The 17,533-nt window shown below is 38.6% G+C and overlaps 2 protein-coding genes across 6 annotated transcripts; both read left to right on the forward strand.

Annotated features, from left to right (window-relative positions):
• Positions 1 to 17,529, forward strand: LOC120440082 (immunoglobulin superfamily member 10-like). Of its 5 annotated transcripts, XM_039611718.1 has the most exons (10): positions 1 to 140; positions 995 to 1,106; positions 13,916 to 14,191; positions 14,287 to 14,604; positions 14,709 to 14,972; positions 15,171 to 15,434; positions 15,633 to 15,896; positions 16,095 to 16,358; positions 16,559 to 16,822; positions 16,904 to 17,280. In XM_039611718.1, exons 2-10 carry the CDS (start codon positions 1,064 to 1,066, stop codon positions 17,005 to 17,007), a joined length of 2,061 nt encoding a protein of 686 aa, XP_039467652.1. In that variant the 5' UTR covers positions 1 to 140; positions 995 to 1,063; the 3' UTR covers positions 17,008 to 17,280. The 5 variants fall into 5 exon arrangements, with proteins under 5 accessions (XP_039467652.1, XP_039467651.1, XP_039467654.1 ...); XM_039611717.1 differs by lacking the exon at positions 1 to 140 and having other exon boundaries at positions 267 to 1,106; XM_039611716.1 differs by lacking the exons at positions 1 to 140; positions 995 to 1,106 and adding an exon at positions 9,030 to 10,081 and having other exon boundaries at positions 16,904 to 17,529.
• Positions 2,127 to 6,227, forward strand: LOC120440086 (cell adhesion molecule 3-like). The gene is made up of 4 exons (XM_039611727.1): positions 2,127 to 2,509; positions 2,626 to 2,943; positions 3,042 to 3,305; positions 3,498 to 6,227. Exons 1-4 carry the CDS (start codon positions 2,446 to 2,448, stop codon positions 3,653 to 3,655), a joined length of 804 nt encoding a protein of 267 aa, XP_039467661.1. The 5' UTR covers positions 2,127 to 2,445; the 3' UTR covers positions 3,656 to 6,227.
• Positions 17,530 to 17,533: the final 4 nt, after the last annotated feature.

Raw genomic sequence — 17,533 nt, forward strand, 5'->3', positions numbered from 1 at the left:
CGAAAGGAAGCAGCGCACGAGTGTGCGCACATTTAGGAAAAGCTGTTCAGGTGGATCTTCTTTATTTTTAGTTTCCTTCTGTGGGTTTTGCACACTTTGTGAAAGCACTGTGTTTTTCTTCATCTTTACTGCGTGGATAGGTAAGTATATTTTTTCTGTTGCGGTCTTTGTTAAAGTTATCAGAACGGAGAACGGAACCCATCTTTCGGATGCAGCGCGTTGTTTGTTTTACACCAACTCCGTTTTTAGGGTCTGAGCACTCAAAGTGCAAAGGTCGCGTTGGAATTGCTCCATTTGTTATGTTTTTTTATGCATATGAGTCGCACTTTGGGATCCACAAACATGCTTTTAAATTTACATTGGGTACACATGTAGGCCTGTTTGCGAAAAGTAGTCTACCTCCTATGTCCTTTTCCTAAACACTTAACGTTAAAGGTGGTAATTCACATTGACTTAAGAAAGAAAAGAGATGTGGGCTGAGAATCTGGACCACCTGGCAGTCATCTCCCAAAGCCGAATTTATATGCATGTGTCAGTCTGCTTACGGGTTTTGCAACCAATCTTGTACCTGGCATGACAGTCATACAGGAACCATATACTTGCAAGTGAAGCACTCATTGTAATCTAATAACTATTCATTATGTCAGTCATAAATTAGTACTTGTGGACTGTGATTTGAATCATTTTAAATTTGCACGGAGTTGTTTCCAGATTGTCTGCACTAAAATTCACAAAACTGGTACAAAAAAGTCCAGTAAGTGGAGCAGGGCTCCTTCCCTGTCTTGTAATTTGCAGAAGTATTCCCAGAGGGGCCGTTAGACTGCTGGTGTTAAATTGGAACAACAGACACCGCAAGTTATTTTTTTTGTTTTCTTCACAAGACCAGTATGGCTTTTCTGAGTTCTCTTTTCTTGAACAGTATAGGCTAGAATAGATTTGCCACTGGCTAAAGAAGACTTAATGTATCTGCATCTACTAAAATATCCATCATTAGTCTCAGACGCTGGAGGAGCGGAGGAAAGTTCTGAACTTTGATGCACTTGTGAACACATCTGTTGGAGCCATGATGTGGCCCTTCATCTTCAGCTGCTTAATTGCATGCACAGGTGGGTCTGGTTTTTTGTTTTGTTTTGTTTGCTTGTTTTTGCTGTGCTTGTTACTTTAGAAATATAATATGGTAACTATATAACATAGTTTTAACACAACATCCAGTTCCTCTTCAGGAGAAAACCTTCAACCACATCAGCGTGTTAGCACTGGTCATAAGCTTTTTATTTCTTCAGATTATCAGTTTAATTTAAATCTGCTTTATGAAGTATCTAAAATATCTAGCATTTATCACTTGGAGTCTTTCTAGCATAAATCTGCTGCCTCTAAAAACAAACAACCCCCCAAAAAGCCTAGCAGCTGTTATATTGTATATATTGTCCTATTGTTTACTATGTTGCAGGTCATTAGACATTTAACCAAAAGTCTTCAATGCAAATATGCTAGAAATTGCTTTTTTCATTGCAATAATTCAATGAATGGATCATCATTTAGCAACTCTAAAGCAGCTAAACTATTTTAGAGACTGAAGTGACCAAATGACATTATAATTTAGTGCACTTTTTTTTTAGTTGTATTTGTTTTTATCATATCTAGAATTTTTCCTGTATCCTATTTTCAGATATTTACAGATTTGCTAAAAATGTTTTAATGTAATTTAGTATGACTTATTCTTTATGCAAAAATAAAGGTAGTTCACCGTTTCTTCTCACTTGGGATTTAATTTCTGCCTCAAGGCCTGTGTAGCTCCATCATTATCTCTTAACCTCCAAATGTTCTGTTATGTTAATATCAGTGAAACTATGAATGTTGTTTATTCTTTTTACAATAAAAATATGTCCGTGTATATTTTAACTCCAGATTTATGAACAGTGTGATCAAAAATCAAACCACTCTGGAAAGTTAAATGGGAGGTGTCACCTAAAACGGGTCAGTATATTACAACCACCCAGGTTGCAATATTGTCCATCCATCTATTCTCTTACGCTTATCATTACCAGGGTCGCCTATCCCATCTGCCATAGGGTGAAAGCCAGGGTACACCCTGGACAGATCGCCAGTCTGTCGCAAGACTGACACAGAGAGACAGCAAAATATTTGCACTCACATTCACATTCACCTAACTCAGATGGTAGCTTGAAACTCATCACATGCCTTAAGTCCCTTACTCCCTGTATTATTTTAGGAAAGCTTGTGAGCACTTCATGTCCATTAGAACTTAGCCCTCCTAGAGTTGTGGTGAGATTTGGAGACTCCTTATCAGCCAACTGCACCTCATCATCTAACCAGACTGAAGGAATAGGATGGGAGTCTCCATATGGAGGAGTGGACCTTATCTACAGTGTTTCTTCTCTTCCCTTTAAAATTGACTCTGTGCCAGTGTGGGAGATAGGGCCAATGTGTTATGTAAATCTCCATGATGGTGATCAGTGTGTAGAAGTGTTACCAGTCACTGTTTATAGTAAGTACCCTTCACTTAGTCTAACATTTCTAAGATGGTCATTTTTATTATCTAGTCACTGAGTAACATTGAGTCATTTTATTTATTTATTTTTTAAAAATTATTTTCTTTTTCAGAAATGCCAGACAGTGTGTCTCTGAAGAATTTACGTACAGTGGAAGAAGGCCAACAGTTTGCCATACAGTGTGATGTTGTTAATGTTGCACCAGCAAGAAATCTCTCTGTGCTTTGGCATAAAGGAAATTATATCATGAAATCTGAGACATTTGATGAGTCCAGTCCATCTAACGTCAGTAAGTCATCTGTCCTCACTCTGACTGCTCATAGAGATGATGATGGAGCTGAGATCAGGTGTGAAGCAAAGCTGAACTTGTGGCCAGAGGAACAAGGTCCTCCTCCAGTGCGTTCAGAGGCGCATACTCTGACTGTACTCTGTGAGTATTTAACATGATCTTAATTTAATCACCACAAGATTTCATACTGAAAAATGAGCTTTTCTTTCTTTGTCTGTATTTTGATTGTATGTCCTCAGACCCACCAACATTCACCAATGCTTCAAATGAGAATTTGGAAATGACAGTTGGGAGCAAAATATCTTTAAATTGTACAGCTAGAGGAAACCCTGTGCCATCCTACCACTGGCAATTCCCAAACTTCACACAAGTGTGGTACAGGAGTCATGATGTAAATCTTCCCATTTTGACTGCATCATCTGAGTTTCCAGGGGTCTATACCTGCACCGCCTCAAACAGCCAGGGCACCGTGACCAAATACTTCATCATCACTGAAGCTCCACGTAAGTTTTTGGCAGTTCATTAATTTATATTTCTTATTGCTATGCTTTCTTATTTCTTATGATCTTGTGTGCTGTAACTCTCTAATCAGCAGTTCCCCTGGGACCACTGCTGGAATTTTAATTTGTTTGTCTGTTTAAATCTTTATTTTGGGATTTGCGATTTTATGTAATAAAATCTTCCATTTCTGACAGGAGAGCCAACAGTCGTTGCAGCAATAGTCAGACTACTTGTGGCCTTTGGACTCCTGCTCTTTCTTGCTTGTCTAGTTTTTCCGACACATAGAGGCATATTTTCATGCAAGAAAGTCGACTATCTCCAAGGACAACCCACCTCATCAGTACCAGTATAAAACTAATTTGAATGGGTGCATGCTTGTTTTAAGACTGTAGCTGTAAAATGCACCATCTTGTCAGCTATCGCTAAAGCTCCACTAATCAAGACTGCTGTCCAAACAAACAAATTTTATCTAGCAGAAACGTGTTTAACAGTAACACTGTGAGTGTAAACATGTGTATGAACACAACAGATTAATAATCAGATTTCATCCTCAGCTATTCATTTATTTTAACTTAACTTGGACAGAAATAAGAAGGAACAAATTTGTCTCTGACTTTCAACTGAAAGTTTTTCTAATTCTAATTTTAGAAAACCGCTTGTGATTTTTATCATGTCTTTATACACGCCTGTGTTTTTTTTCTCTCAGAAAACAGGAAATGTGAGAAATTTCATTGCATGTTCACAACATTTTATGTGTTCAATTTAATGTATGATCCACACACATCTTTACACCTTTTAGATAGTTTTGCATGTGTAAATCAGGGAATGAGCTGACTCGTTTTCTGCACCACATAACGGAGGAAAGTTTTATATTTAATTTCCTTCTATGCACGCTTGGTGAAAACTTGATGTGGTTCTTAATTTTGAGCAGTTTCATTGCATGCATAGGTAAGTGTGTTTTCTTAAAACTACCAGAATATATCTGTTGTTGTTATGTAATCATATAAAATTCATCTTTGGATATCATTTTTTTAAAATTAATTCAATTTCAGCCCCATTTCTTAAGGAGATGAACACTGAAAGTGCAAAGCTCTGGTTTTAACTACTCCATTTATCAGTTTAACTGTTATTAATGCAAATAAATGGTATTTTTGGAGCCTAAACATGCTTGAAAACTTGTGTTTTGCACACAGCTGTGGAAGGAGTGTAAGGTCTGGTTTACTCCTACGTTTCAGAGTCAATTCAAGGTGGTAACATTAATTCTTTTTTATTTTTTATTTTCTATGATTTGATCACTTCATCTGAAAGGGGGCTTGTTAAACTATTAGAAAAATGTACTGATTAATCTGAGGATGTTATGCTAAAACAATTTTGTTGGGGTTGCTACACATTACTCATTACTTTTTCTTAAATTAATGCAGTACGTTAGTTAATTACTCAACACAGAAAGTAATCATTTGCGCTATTCATTACATTCCTGTTACTCAGTAAAACGACTTGAAATGCACTGTCCCATAATTAACAGCTACCAATATAAAACTGAGGCTACAGTTCCATGCACAAACAGAGATCCCTATCAAAATGAGGACACACGCTGGATCTCTGTTTTACTTTTTATGTGTGAAAACAAAGCCAGCAACACAGAGTAAAGATGAAAAGCACTATGTAGAGATTTCAAAGCGATTGCCACAGTGATTATATTGTAGATGCACATACAAGTGCAAATACAGGCTCATTACTGCCTTTGTTGCCTGCTGAAGTTTAGGATCTGGCTGCAAAGTAATTGACTTGCCAAAAGGGATTTCTGATGATTCTGTGTTTTTATGCCAAGTATATTTAGTCATATTGGTAAAAAGACAGAATTTACAAAGTGGTTAGGTATAAAATAAAGAAATGACCTGTTTTGCAAGTATCTTTATGTGTTTGCATTGTTGTACAGAAAACATTAGGCCGTGTTTTGTTGAGAGTGGGAGGTTTGTAACACATTTGGACATTATTCAGTCTTAAGGCTTCTTCAGTTGTAAATCTTGCTCCTCTAGGCCTGTTTCACAATAAAACATTACCATGTAGTGATTAGAAAAGAAAATTCAGAGTAAAATCAAAGCCTAAATATGAAAAGGATATGCAAATTAATGTATCCATGCATCCAGAATACCAGCAGAGCTGTAATGATGTGCTAAATTTATTTATTTTTTTTATTTTTAATTGTTACTATTTGACCATATGCCTAATTTAAATGTTGCTGTATCATACTAGGAAAGCCTGTGAGCACTTCCTGTCCATTAGAACTTAGCCCCCCTAGAGTTGTGGTAAGGTTTGGAGACTCCTTATCAGCAAACTGCACTTCATCATCTGACCAGACAGAAGGAATGGGATGGGAGTCTGTGTATGGAGGAGTGGACTTTACCCTGGGCGTCACTTCTCTTAAGAATTGACTCTGTGCCAGTGTGGCAGATAGGACCAATGTGTTATGTGAATTCCCGTGATGGTGATCAGTGTGCAAAACTGTTGCCAGTCACTGTTTATAGTACGTAGCCTTACATGTCTAAGTAGGTCAATATTATTATTTGGTCACTGAACAACATGAATTCATTTTATTTCTTTTTGTTACAGAGAGGGCCATTTTCTTGCAAGAAAAGTGACTATCTCCAAGGACAACCTACCCCATCAGTACCAGTATAAAAACAAATTTGAATGGTTGCATGCTCAACTATCAGCTTTCTTCATAGCTCCATTCATCCAGATTGCTGTCCTAAAAAACAAAAAAACATTTTCAATTTCAAGAAATTGTTTTCATTTGTTTTAATTTCCATATGGATTAACATGGCATTGGAATGCTCCATAATTACTGCAACAAATGTACTCAGACATATGAGTTAATTGCATTTGTCTAACGTATCAATAAAATGTTCTTGAAAAAGAAAGTACTGTAAGTGTTTGTCATTAAGAACACTGAATGTAAAAAGGGAAGGTTGAGGGGGAATTTAAAGATATTTAATCAGATATTTAAAAAAACAAGTCTGTTACAGTGTCCTGCTTAAAATAAATTCATGTACTGTGAGACCACCGAGAGTCTGTTTAAAAGACACTAAGCATGGGCAGAAAATATTATCTTAAATCTAGTGATGTGTGGTATATTGGTTTTAACATCTTATATTACAGGAATTTGTCAAATACTTTTATACATATAAAACACCTTCTCCACTAGTAATGCTGAAGAGCTTATGAAGAAGTGGGTGAACTGAGCACCCTGCTACTGTCTTCAAAAAGCCTTTAAGATCCTCCAAATCATGATCACTCTGCTATTCATAAAGGAAATGGAATGGGAAAAGTTCAAAACCCACTCATGAAATCCTAATCTAGAAATCTTCACACCCACAATCTTGCATGAATGCCCATTTGCTGTGAAACAGCCCTTTTTCGATTTTTACTGATATTCTGCACTTATTTTCACCAGGCCTGTGTGTGTGTGTGTGGTTGTGTGACTGTTGGTTACTCCCTCTCAGATGTGAGTGACCACCTAAACTCCAGCTGATGCTCTTATTACACTCACACACACTAACTTGTCTTGTCATTCACTGCCATGACGTTGCTGTATACCAGCCATTTCCAAGAGTCAAGAGTGCTGCATCACTAAAACCAGAAAATCCTCAATCTAATCAAAATACAACATAAAGTGATGCATTTCCTTAAAAAATACATTCAAAAAAATATAAATCTCACAGGCTGCTGGCTATACATTTCTAATGGTACCCAGTCTTATATTAATATTAATGCATGAGCAGTAAATGTAGGTCAGAGTAATGACTAATATCACAAACTAAACCACTCCTATTACCAGTTTTGATTCATTTTTGTATATAAATATATGTCACTGTTCATCAGAATGAATTTGTATCACTTCGGCCTATCTGCAGTGCCTTGATGGCCCACCAGGGGACTGAGCCCACACTTTGTAAATCACTACATTAGTAGTAGTAGTAATAGTAGTTGGTAGGACTTTTTTGGCTGCGTTTGTTATGTTTGAGATCGTGGTCTTGCTTGATTCTCTGCCTTACTCAGTTTGCCTTGTCCTCCTGGTCAAGATTCATGGGAAGTCAGCTGGCTACGTGTGAGGAATTATGTTTCATGTCCACCAGCAAAGCCTACAGTGGTGGAAAGTCTTGTTAGAGAGTAGAGTCTGTGGATTATTCTGGAATCAGTCCCATGATTTAGGTTAACTGGAAACTTGGTTTTGGATTTCGTGGTGCTTCAGGAAACCCACCCAGGAGAGGAGCAGTGATGGATTTTGGAAACCTTTTTGGAAATCTCATTCATAAACTGATCTCTACTGTGGACTGAATTCATGATTTCTCTGGGTAACCCTCCAGACGTGTGGAGGAAACTGAACATGACCTTGACAGAAATACCTTTTATTTTTTTCATTCAGTAAAAGGACTAAATGTTACAATCCCTGATAGTGTATTGCTTCAAATGGAGAAAGTCTTGAGAGATGCCTGTTATGAGGAAAGGCAGCTCAGAAATCCAGATACCAGCTGGACACATTTTTGTGTGCCCCAACTTCACAGAGTGTTTCAGTCTTTTATCCCAAGCTAATCTGCTATTTTTTTTACCTTCCTTGGTTAAGTTTAGGGATTAGAGAGCTGATCTAGATTATCATATTAAAATTTAGGACACATCTTCAGTAGTGGACCTTGGATTCATTGGGTGAGCTAGAAGGGGGGGGCCTGATCTGGCATCCCACACCTCCCTGTCGGATCGGGCTGTACGCTCTACCTCTCCACTGCCTCCCAGAAAAGGGAAGAAGAGCAGAGGGTGTTGGAGTCAAATTGTTAAATGTCATTGTGTTACTTAAATTTGTAAGTCTTGGTTCAAACTATATGATCAAAGACATTCTCCTGTTTCTATTGCCCTCCCCAGCCTGTTGAATGGTGAGGGGGAGGCTGTAGTGTTTTATTATAGGGACACATCCTATGTGAGGGTTCTGTTTTCTTATTTATTAAACTTCTTGCCTTTATGACCCTTTTGGTGAGCAGGAGGTCACACAAACGCACCCCCAAACACAAACACACAAACACACTCACTCACGTGGACACACACACACACACACACACACACACACACACACACACACATATTCTCGCACATACGCACACACATACAGTGCCTGACACCATAGGGGGGGTTTACAATGGGTGTTTGTTTAAACTGTGTGTCACAGAAATAAAAGGCTGCTGTGGGGTGATGGTTCTCTGAAGTGGTCTGAGACCGAGGGCAGAAGGGCTGCTCTGAGATCCTTCCCGTACTAGCATGTAAAAAACCGGTTCAGCTGTTCGTCTTGCTTCGTTAACAGGAAGAAGTCTCTAAACCAGTGGGGCCTGTGGAAGCGTAGACCCAACAGAGGGAACATTTTTCCTTTTCTTTTTTCTCTTCCATTCCTCCTTTAGGTTTCACTACCATGAGGTTAACTGCACGGCCCCCAGGAGGTCCTGAGACAGCTGTATCAGTCAAGCAGCAAGTTTCTAGTGTTAGGTTTTGTACCCTTTTGATGTCCTCTCCTGAGGCAGGCCCAGCACGGGTTGATCAATCCTGGGCATGTGTCTCATGGTTAGCTGACTGCCTTAGCTGCTCAAGTGATGTCAGCCCTCTTTGGCTGTGGCTAAAGAGGGCTGACATCACTCTTTAGCCACAGCCAAAGAGGGCTGACATCACTTTTTAGCCACAGCCAGTGACTGGTCCTCTCAGCAGTGTTAGCTAATTTTCTATGCTAATTCTCAATTCTGCTGTTGGGCCTGTCCTCTGATTCCAATCTCTCTAAGCAGTCTTGCTTTTGTACTGGCAACAAAGCCCCTGCACCCCACTTCCGGGTGCACCTTGATCTTCCAGCCTCTGTCCTCTGCCTCAGCTGGCAAGTTGGCATACCGCAGCTTCGTACGCTCAAAGGCTTCCTCAATTGCATCCTCCCACAGTACCGTCAGCTCAATGATGTAAACAAGTTTTTGGGAGTTAGACCAAAGGGCGAGGTCTGGTCGCAGAGTAGTTGTTACGATTTCTGAGGGAAAAAATAGCCTCTGAACCAAATCCACTTGCATCAGCCAATCCCTGGCAACCTTCAGCGGGCTTAGGTCCAGGGTTGAAGGGCTAGTCCTTGGCTTGTCCCCCTCCCGGACAAATGCTGATGAGTACTGATGCTCCTCTTGGTTGAGCGTTGATGGATTTCCTCTTGCACTCAACTTTCTTGGCTAGACACCTGAGGACCTGAGTCCTCTTTGAATTCACTTTTATCACTCCATTTTGTTTTGTGTGTGAATACTCAGTACTGTAACCTTTTCAAGAACATCTTCTTTCAGTCTTTTGAAAACAAAAGCAGAACATGACAAACTCATTGTACGCGAGTTTGCAGTTGAAATATTATATCTCTACAAACCACATCGGACTTTGCTCTAGTCTTTAGGTGCCTCTGTGGTTTTATTTGTCAAACTAACAGGAAGACATCTTTATTGAATGTTCACACTGCATGTAGATTCTTAGCATGTTTGCTTGTGGAAACAATAGAGTGAGTCAACGCCCATTTCAATGTTCACTTCATGTATACCATGCTGCAGCTCTTTGTATAGGGGCAGCTTTTTCTGTGCCTCAGAGCCAAAGGAAACAGCTTTGGGGTCAGCTACACAAATTTCAAAACATCTGTTGAGGTCAATCCGCTTTATATTTAATTTTCTTGCGAAACTCGGTAAAAACATGATGCAGTTCTTCATCTTTTGTTTTGCAGTGATAGGTAAGTATTTTTTCTCTTGAACTTTTTACTTAAAGTTATCTCTATAGTATCTTCAAATTGTTGTTGTGGAACTCCTCTTCCAGAGAGCGCATTCATTTTACATAAGCTCCTTTTAAACAGATTCCTAACACTGAAACTGAAAAGGCCCACATGGAGTTGCTCCATTTACCTTGCAGCTTTGAATGAGGTACAAATGATTAATATGAAAAATCTTCTGACCATAAAACCTTTCTATTTTTGAACAACAAAGCCTATTCATTGGATTTATATAAAGCGCAGGGAGTCTCCAGAAGAAAACAAAGTTGTTTTTTTTGTTTTTTTTACATATAAAGTTTAATGCAACAAATTCAACCCCAAGAACAACAGTGGCCCCAAGATAAGCAACTGTACTGGATGCAGAACTGAAAAAAGAAGAAGGAAGATTGCAATTTTTGAAATTAACATGAACTGTTTACACATTATCTGATGTGAATAACCAACAAACTGAACTGTTGTTTATATAGCTACTAGTCACGATGGTATTTGTCAGAGATCTTATTTTCTTTAGAGAGTGCCAAAGTTAAATTGTTTCTCGTGATTATATGATTTCTTTACGATTCGTAATATTTAGGGGAACATCTGAATTTTTCCACATCTCCAAGGACAACCTGCCTCACGAGTACCAGTCTAAGGGGAAATTTGCATGAATGCATGCTCAGTGGCTGGTTAGTCCAGTCGTGCTTCAAAACTGAAAAAAAGAAAGAAAAAAGCATTATTTCATCAGCTTTCTTTAAACATTTACAGCACGGTAGTTTGGTTAGGACTAACATTGTGAGTGTAAATGCATTTATAAATGCAACCCTTAATCAGATTTAATCTTAGCTTCTTCCGGTCTTCCACACAGAAGACTTTATTTCAGTCATATGTCCTGACTCATTTTGCGTCACTGGTACATACTGCTGTCAAAGCAGCCCCGTTTTCCCTCGTCTGAACTATCTTTGCAAAAGTCCAACAGCCCGTTGTCCGTTTCATCACCTGGATCTTTGCAGAAGTGATTGCGAAAGAGGATTCGACATGTTAAAGATGTTATCACATCAGACTGTAGCATCCTGTTTATTTGTTCATTCATTTGTTTGGTTGGCAACATGTTTTGATGCTGCGTTTTTAATATATCATGTTTAATATTGACGCTATGTGAAGTGAGGAGGGTTTATTGTAACACAGGGTTATTCGACTGAGCGTCTAACGGTCTTACAGGACGCACATGAAATGGAAATAACAGAATCCAACCCCTCCCACCTCCCCACCCCAACACAGACACATTGCTGAAATCCAACTATTTCTTTAGTTTTCACCGAACACAAAGAGAAATCAATGAACTTGAGTCGCAGTTCAAACACTTCCTTATTCTAAGTATGGTTTTACTCATGTGTTTAGATGCTCGGGTGGATTTATTTCGCAAAATCACAGCAAATGCGAGACATTTTTATTGCGTGTAATATAACGTATGAACCACAACCTTCTGTGGAATACTTAGAATTTTGCTTGTGCAAACCTTAAAGTGAGGCAATTGTTCACTTCTTCTAAACAACTCAGCATTTCCCTCTACGGGCGTAGGCTTTCTGCGCCTGACGAAAGAAAACGAAAGGAAGAAGCGCACGAGTGTACGCACATTTTTAAAAAGCTGTTCAGGTGGATCTGCTTTAGTTTTAGTTTTCTTCTGTGGGTTTTGCAGACTTGGTGAAAGCACTATGTTTTTCTTTATCTTTATTGCGTGGATAGGTAAGTATATTTTTTCTGTTGCGCTCTTTACTTTGTTAAAGTTACCATATGTTTCAGAAGGGAACCCATTCTTCGGATGTAGCGCGTTTTTTGTTTTACATCAACTCCGTTTTCAGGGTCTGAGCACTCAAAGTGCAAAGGTCCCGTTAGAATTGCTCCGTTTATTATGATTTTTCGTATTTATGCATGACGAGTCGCACTTTGGGAGCCACAAACACGCTTTTAAATTTACATTGCGCATACGTGTCAGCAGCTGTGAGCATTATATGTACCCTGTTTTCGAAAAGTAGTCTACCTCCTATGTCCTTTTTCCTAAACACTTAAAGGTGGTAATTCACAGTGACTTAAGAAAGAATCCTGACCACCTCACGGTCGTCTCCCAAACCCGAATTTATATGCATGTGTCAGTCTGATTTCCGTTAGGACTGCGATGGAGAGGGCGGCACTACACACATAGATGGACAGAAAATATAATGCATACATATATTATCTATATACTCAATTACAAAAAAAAAAAAAAAAAAATATCAATATTAAAGGTTTTTCTTTTTAATCAGGTTGGCACATTTGTTATTTGATTAGCAGCATGTGACAATTAAAAGTCACACCTTAGGTTTTTGGAGTGACTCGTGGTCAAAGTATCCAGTCATTTTACTTGAATCCACTTATTTCCTTACCACCTTAATTGCACCTTTCTCTGTCTCGCTCCTGCTAGTTACTAGGTGTTGCTGGTACTACTGTTCACGGTGCAGCTAACATGTCGGTTAATCTGACACATTTTCCTGCATCTATTATTAGTTTCTTTTTTCTCTCTCTCAGCTTTTCAGCTCTACCTTTTGGCCACTGTTACCACACCAAACTCTACACGGTGCGCAAGCGCAAAGCAAAACTAAGGGAGGGCCAGGTTGGGTTAAGAGATTTAATTCGGCAATACAGTTGACCCATCGGCGCAAAAGTGCGTCGGGCAAACGGGAAAATGCCCGGTATGCCAGTTCACCAGTCCAGCCCTACAAGACGCTGTGCACTCAAAGACTTCTTCTCAACTCAGACAGCTCTGTATAGCTGGAATTGACTCTTGTGACAGCAGGTGTACCAGCAAAGCTATCAGAAATACACAGTGTCTGTTAAATTCTAACTTAGTTAAAGGGATGATGATCAAGGAACTGACCTCCCAGCCCACTGTTCCTTCAGTGGGCTGGTTTCAGTCATTATGCAATGTACTGTTTATAAGATTGGGAAAACCTGCAGTCAGCTGAGACTGAAGAAGTCACTTGGATGAGTGACGAAACGTTTCTCCCACTAAAAATGCTACGTCCAGATGAACAGAATCAAGCTTTGGGGATTTACTTACCTGGATGATTAAGCATGCATCAAGACGTTAAAGGGAATTATATTCTGACAGAATTTTCAATGGAGGATGTTAAGGTGACAGTTGTGTTCAGACGTTTCACTCGTATGGTGACACATCTGAATAACTTGTATTTATGTACAATTATTTGAATTGATGATCTTGGAATGGGGAGTTGTTTGAAAATGTCTCATTAAGCTTTTAGAGTGGCCTTCCCAAAGCCCAAACATCATCTAGTGTGAACCCACAACAACCTGAAACAAGACGTATAGCTACCAGTCATGTTAATATTTGTCAAAGATATTCTATAGAGACTGGCCACATTTTATTTTTAGCAGTGTCATGAGAGTTTTTTCAAGCCTCATATAAATAAGGGAAAGGAAAGGTGACTGTTGTTTTGATTTAAATAAAAATGAATCGAAACTGAATTAGATTAACCCCGCCCAATTTTGTTTGCAAGTAGGAGATCTCAAACCCAAACAAATATTGAGGAGTCTCCTCTACTGATCCTTGATAATGTTATTTATATCATTTAGTGTGGCTTTATTCATCACTTTGGACATAGTATCCTCCTCAAGGCTTTTGCAACAGTAAATCTTGCTGCTCCAGGTCTGTTAGCCACTGTTCGCAGTAAAACATTACCAGCTTATGCATATTTGATAGTTTGTTTTTTTAAGATTCTGTTTGACTATATGCCTACGTTAAGCTTTCCTGTATCATTTTAGGAAAGCCGGTGAACGCTGCCTGTCCATTAGAACTTAGCCCTCCTAGAGTTGTGGTGAGATTCGGAGACTCCTTATCAGCAAACTGCACCTCATTATCTGACCAGATTGAAGGAATGGGATGGGAGTCTCCATATAGAGGAGTGGACCTTACCCAGGGTGTCACTTCTCTTCCCTTTAAAATTGACTCTGTGCCAGAGTGGGAGATAGGACCAATGTGTTTTATGAATTCCCGTGATGGTGATCAGTGTACAAAACTGTTACCGGTCACTGTTTATAGTAAGTAGCCTTAACTTTATCTGAGCATGCCATTTGTAGTATTCACTGAATAACATGAAAATAACATCAATTAATTGTATCCCTTTTTGTTACAGAAATGCCAGACAGTGTGTCTTTGAAGAATTTAAGTACAGTGAAAGAAGGCCAACAGTTTGCCATACAGTGTGACGTTGTTAATGTTGCACCAGCAAGAAATCTTTCAGTAGTTTGGCACAAAGGAAATAAGATCTTAAATTCTGAGACATTTGATGAGTCCAGTCCATCTCCCGTCAGTAAGTCATCTGTCCTCACTCTGACTGCTCATAGAAATGATGATGGAGCTGAGATCTGGTGTGAAGCAAAACTAAACCTGTGGCCAGAGGAACAAGGTCCTCCTCCAGTGCGTTCAGAGGCGCATACTCTGATTGTACTCTGTGAGTTTTTAACATGATCTTAATGCGATCAACATAATATTTCTTATTGTATTTTAATTTTTTAGAAGTGTATCTGTGTGCAATTTGATTTCACATTTCCTCAGACCCACCAACCTTTATCAGTGCTTCAGATGAGACTCTGGACTTTCCAGCTGGTAAAAGTATGACTTTAAATTGCAATGCTACAGGAAACCCTTTGCCATCATACCACTGGCAATTCCTACAAGCAGCACAAGAGACGCACAAGAATCAAAATGAGAATTATCCAGCTTTGACTCGACCATTTGAGTTTCCAGGAATCTATACCTGCACCGCCTCAAACACACAGGGCACTGTGACCAAATACTTCACAGTCAGCGAATCTCCATGTAAGCCCTTATCAGTTAACTCGTTACATTTTTTATCTTTTTATACTTTGTTTTAAATTTTGTGTGCTGCGTTTCAAACTCACACAAAGTGACTGTGCTTAAGTTTTTTAAAAGATGAATTTAACTGTCACAAGATTTACTGTATTTTCATTGCTTCAAACTTTTTTCTCTCTGTATTTTAATTTCACACGTCCTCAGACCCACCAGCCTTCATCGATCCTTTAAATGAGACTCTTGAACTTTCAGCTGGCAAAAGTATGACTTTAAATTGCAATGCTACAGGAAACCCTTTGCCATCATACCACTGGCAATTCCCACAAGCAGCACAAGAGACGTACAAGAATCAAAATGAGAATTATCCAGTTTTGACTCGACCATTTGAGTTTCCAGGAATCTATACCTGCACCGCCTCAAACACACAGGGCACTGTGACCAAATACTTCACAGTCAGCGAATCTCCATGTAAGCCCTTATCAGTTAACTCGTTACATTTTTTATCTTTTTATACTTTGTTTTAAATTTTGTGTGCTGCGTTTCAAACTCACACAAAGTGACTGTGCTTAAGTTTTTTAAAAGATGAATTTAACTGTCACAAGTTTTACTGTATTTTCATTGCTTCAAACTTTTTTCTCTCTGTATTTTAATTTCACACGTCCTCAGACCCACCAGCCTTCATAGATCCTTTAAATGAGACTCTTGAACTTTCAGCTGGCAAAAGTATGACTTTAAATTGCAATGCTACAGGAAACCCTTTGCCATCATACCACTGGCAATTCCCACAAGCAGCACAAGAGACGTACAAGAATCAAAATGAGAATTATCCAGTTTTGACTCGACCATTTAAGTTTCCAGGAATCTATACCTGCACCGCCTCAAACACACAGGGCACTGTGACCAAATACTTCACAGTCAGCGAATCTCCATGTAAGCCCTTATCAGTTAACTCGTTACATTTTTTATCTTTTTATACTTTGTTTTAAATTTTGTGTGCTGCGTTTCAAACTCACACAAAGTGACTGTGCTTAAGATTTTTAAACGATGAATTTAACTGTCACAAGATTTACTGTATTTTCATTGCTTCAAACTTTTTTCTCTCTGTATTTTGATTTCACACGTCCTCAGACCCACCAGCCTTCATCGATCCTTTAAATGAGACTCTTGAACTTTCAGCTGGTGAAAAAATGACTTTAAATTGCAATGCTACAGGAAATCCTTTGCCATCATACCACTGGCAATTCCCACAAGCAGCACAAGAGACATACAAGAATCAAGATGTGAATCATCCTATTGTCACTCGACCATTTGAGTTTCCAGGGGTCTATACCTGCACCGCCTCAAACACCCAGGGCACTGTGACCAAATACTTCACAGTCAGCGAGTCTCCATGTAAGCCCTTATCAGTTAACTCGTTACATTTTTTATCATTTTATACTTTGTTTTAAATTTTGTGTGCTGCGTTTCAAACTCACACAAAGTGACTGTGCTTAAGATTTTTAAAAGATGAATTTAACTGTCACAAGATTTACTGTATTTTCATTGCTTCAAACCTTTTTCTCTCTGTATTTTGATTTCACATATGTCCTCAGACCCACCAGCCTTCATCAATCCTTTAAATGAGACTCTTGAACTTTCAGCTGGTGAAAAAATGTCTTTAAATTGCAATGCTACAGGAAACCCTTTGCCATCATACCACTGGCAATTCCCACAAGCAGCACAAGAGACATACAAGAATCAAGATGTGAATCATCCTATTGTGACTCGACCATTTGAGTTTCCAGGGGTCTATACCTGCACCGCCTCAAACACCCAGGGCACTGTGACCAAATACTTCACAGTCAGCAAACCTCCAGGTAAGTTCTCATCAGTTAATTCACTACATTTCCCATCTTGTTATCCTTTATCATCTATGAACTTTTTAAATTCTTTTTTAGGTATTGGTTCCGGGGTCATTGCTGGGATCGCTGTATTCGTTGTACTTGTTGTTCTCTTTTTTGGGGCATTGATTTATTACAAATATGCGCTCCGAAAACGCTGAGAGATAATGTATTTTTAAAGTCAAAGAATTTGCTGTGCCAGGTTTAAATCCTCAAAGTTTCTCAGCTACATTCTTAAATTTATTAAAAACATGAAGACTAGTAACATTCAAATAGCATGTTTTATTTTAGCAGTTTGTACACTTTGATTTAGTTTTTATAGAAACATGATTGTACTTATCAATTGTGATTTCTGTATTTTTTTCTTTCAATGTTTTAGTGTTTTGCCTTTTTTGACACCATTATAATTACTCAATAAAAATGTTCTTTTCAAATACAGGCTTCATTTGTCGAGATCACAGAGATTCACCGTGTAGTATTAGTACTGTACATTATCAGTATTAGTATGTCCTCACTAATGCACACTAGTTTTCAGGTATGATCTCCTGAAAACAAGATTAGTAACTTTTTACAGCATTGCTCACTTGCCACATGTTGTCTTTTCTCAATTTATTTTGGATCTGAAATCCAGTTTTACAAGTGTGCACACATTAAATCAAAAATAAAGTTGATAATAAGTGTCATGAT

The sequence above is a fragment of the Oreochromis aureus genome, linkage group 4, assembly GCF_013358895.1.
Source record: "Oreochromis aureus strain Israel breed Guangdong linkage group 4, ZZ_aureus, whole genome shotgun sequence".
NCBI classification, from domain to species: domain Eukaryota; kingdom Metazoa; phylum Chordata; class Actinopteri; order Cichliformes; family Cichlidae; genus Oreochromis; species Oreochromis aureus.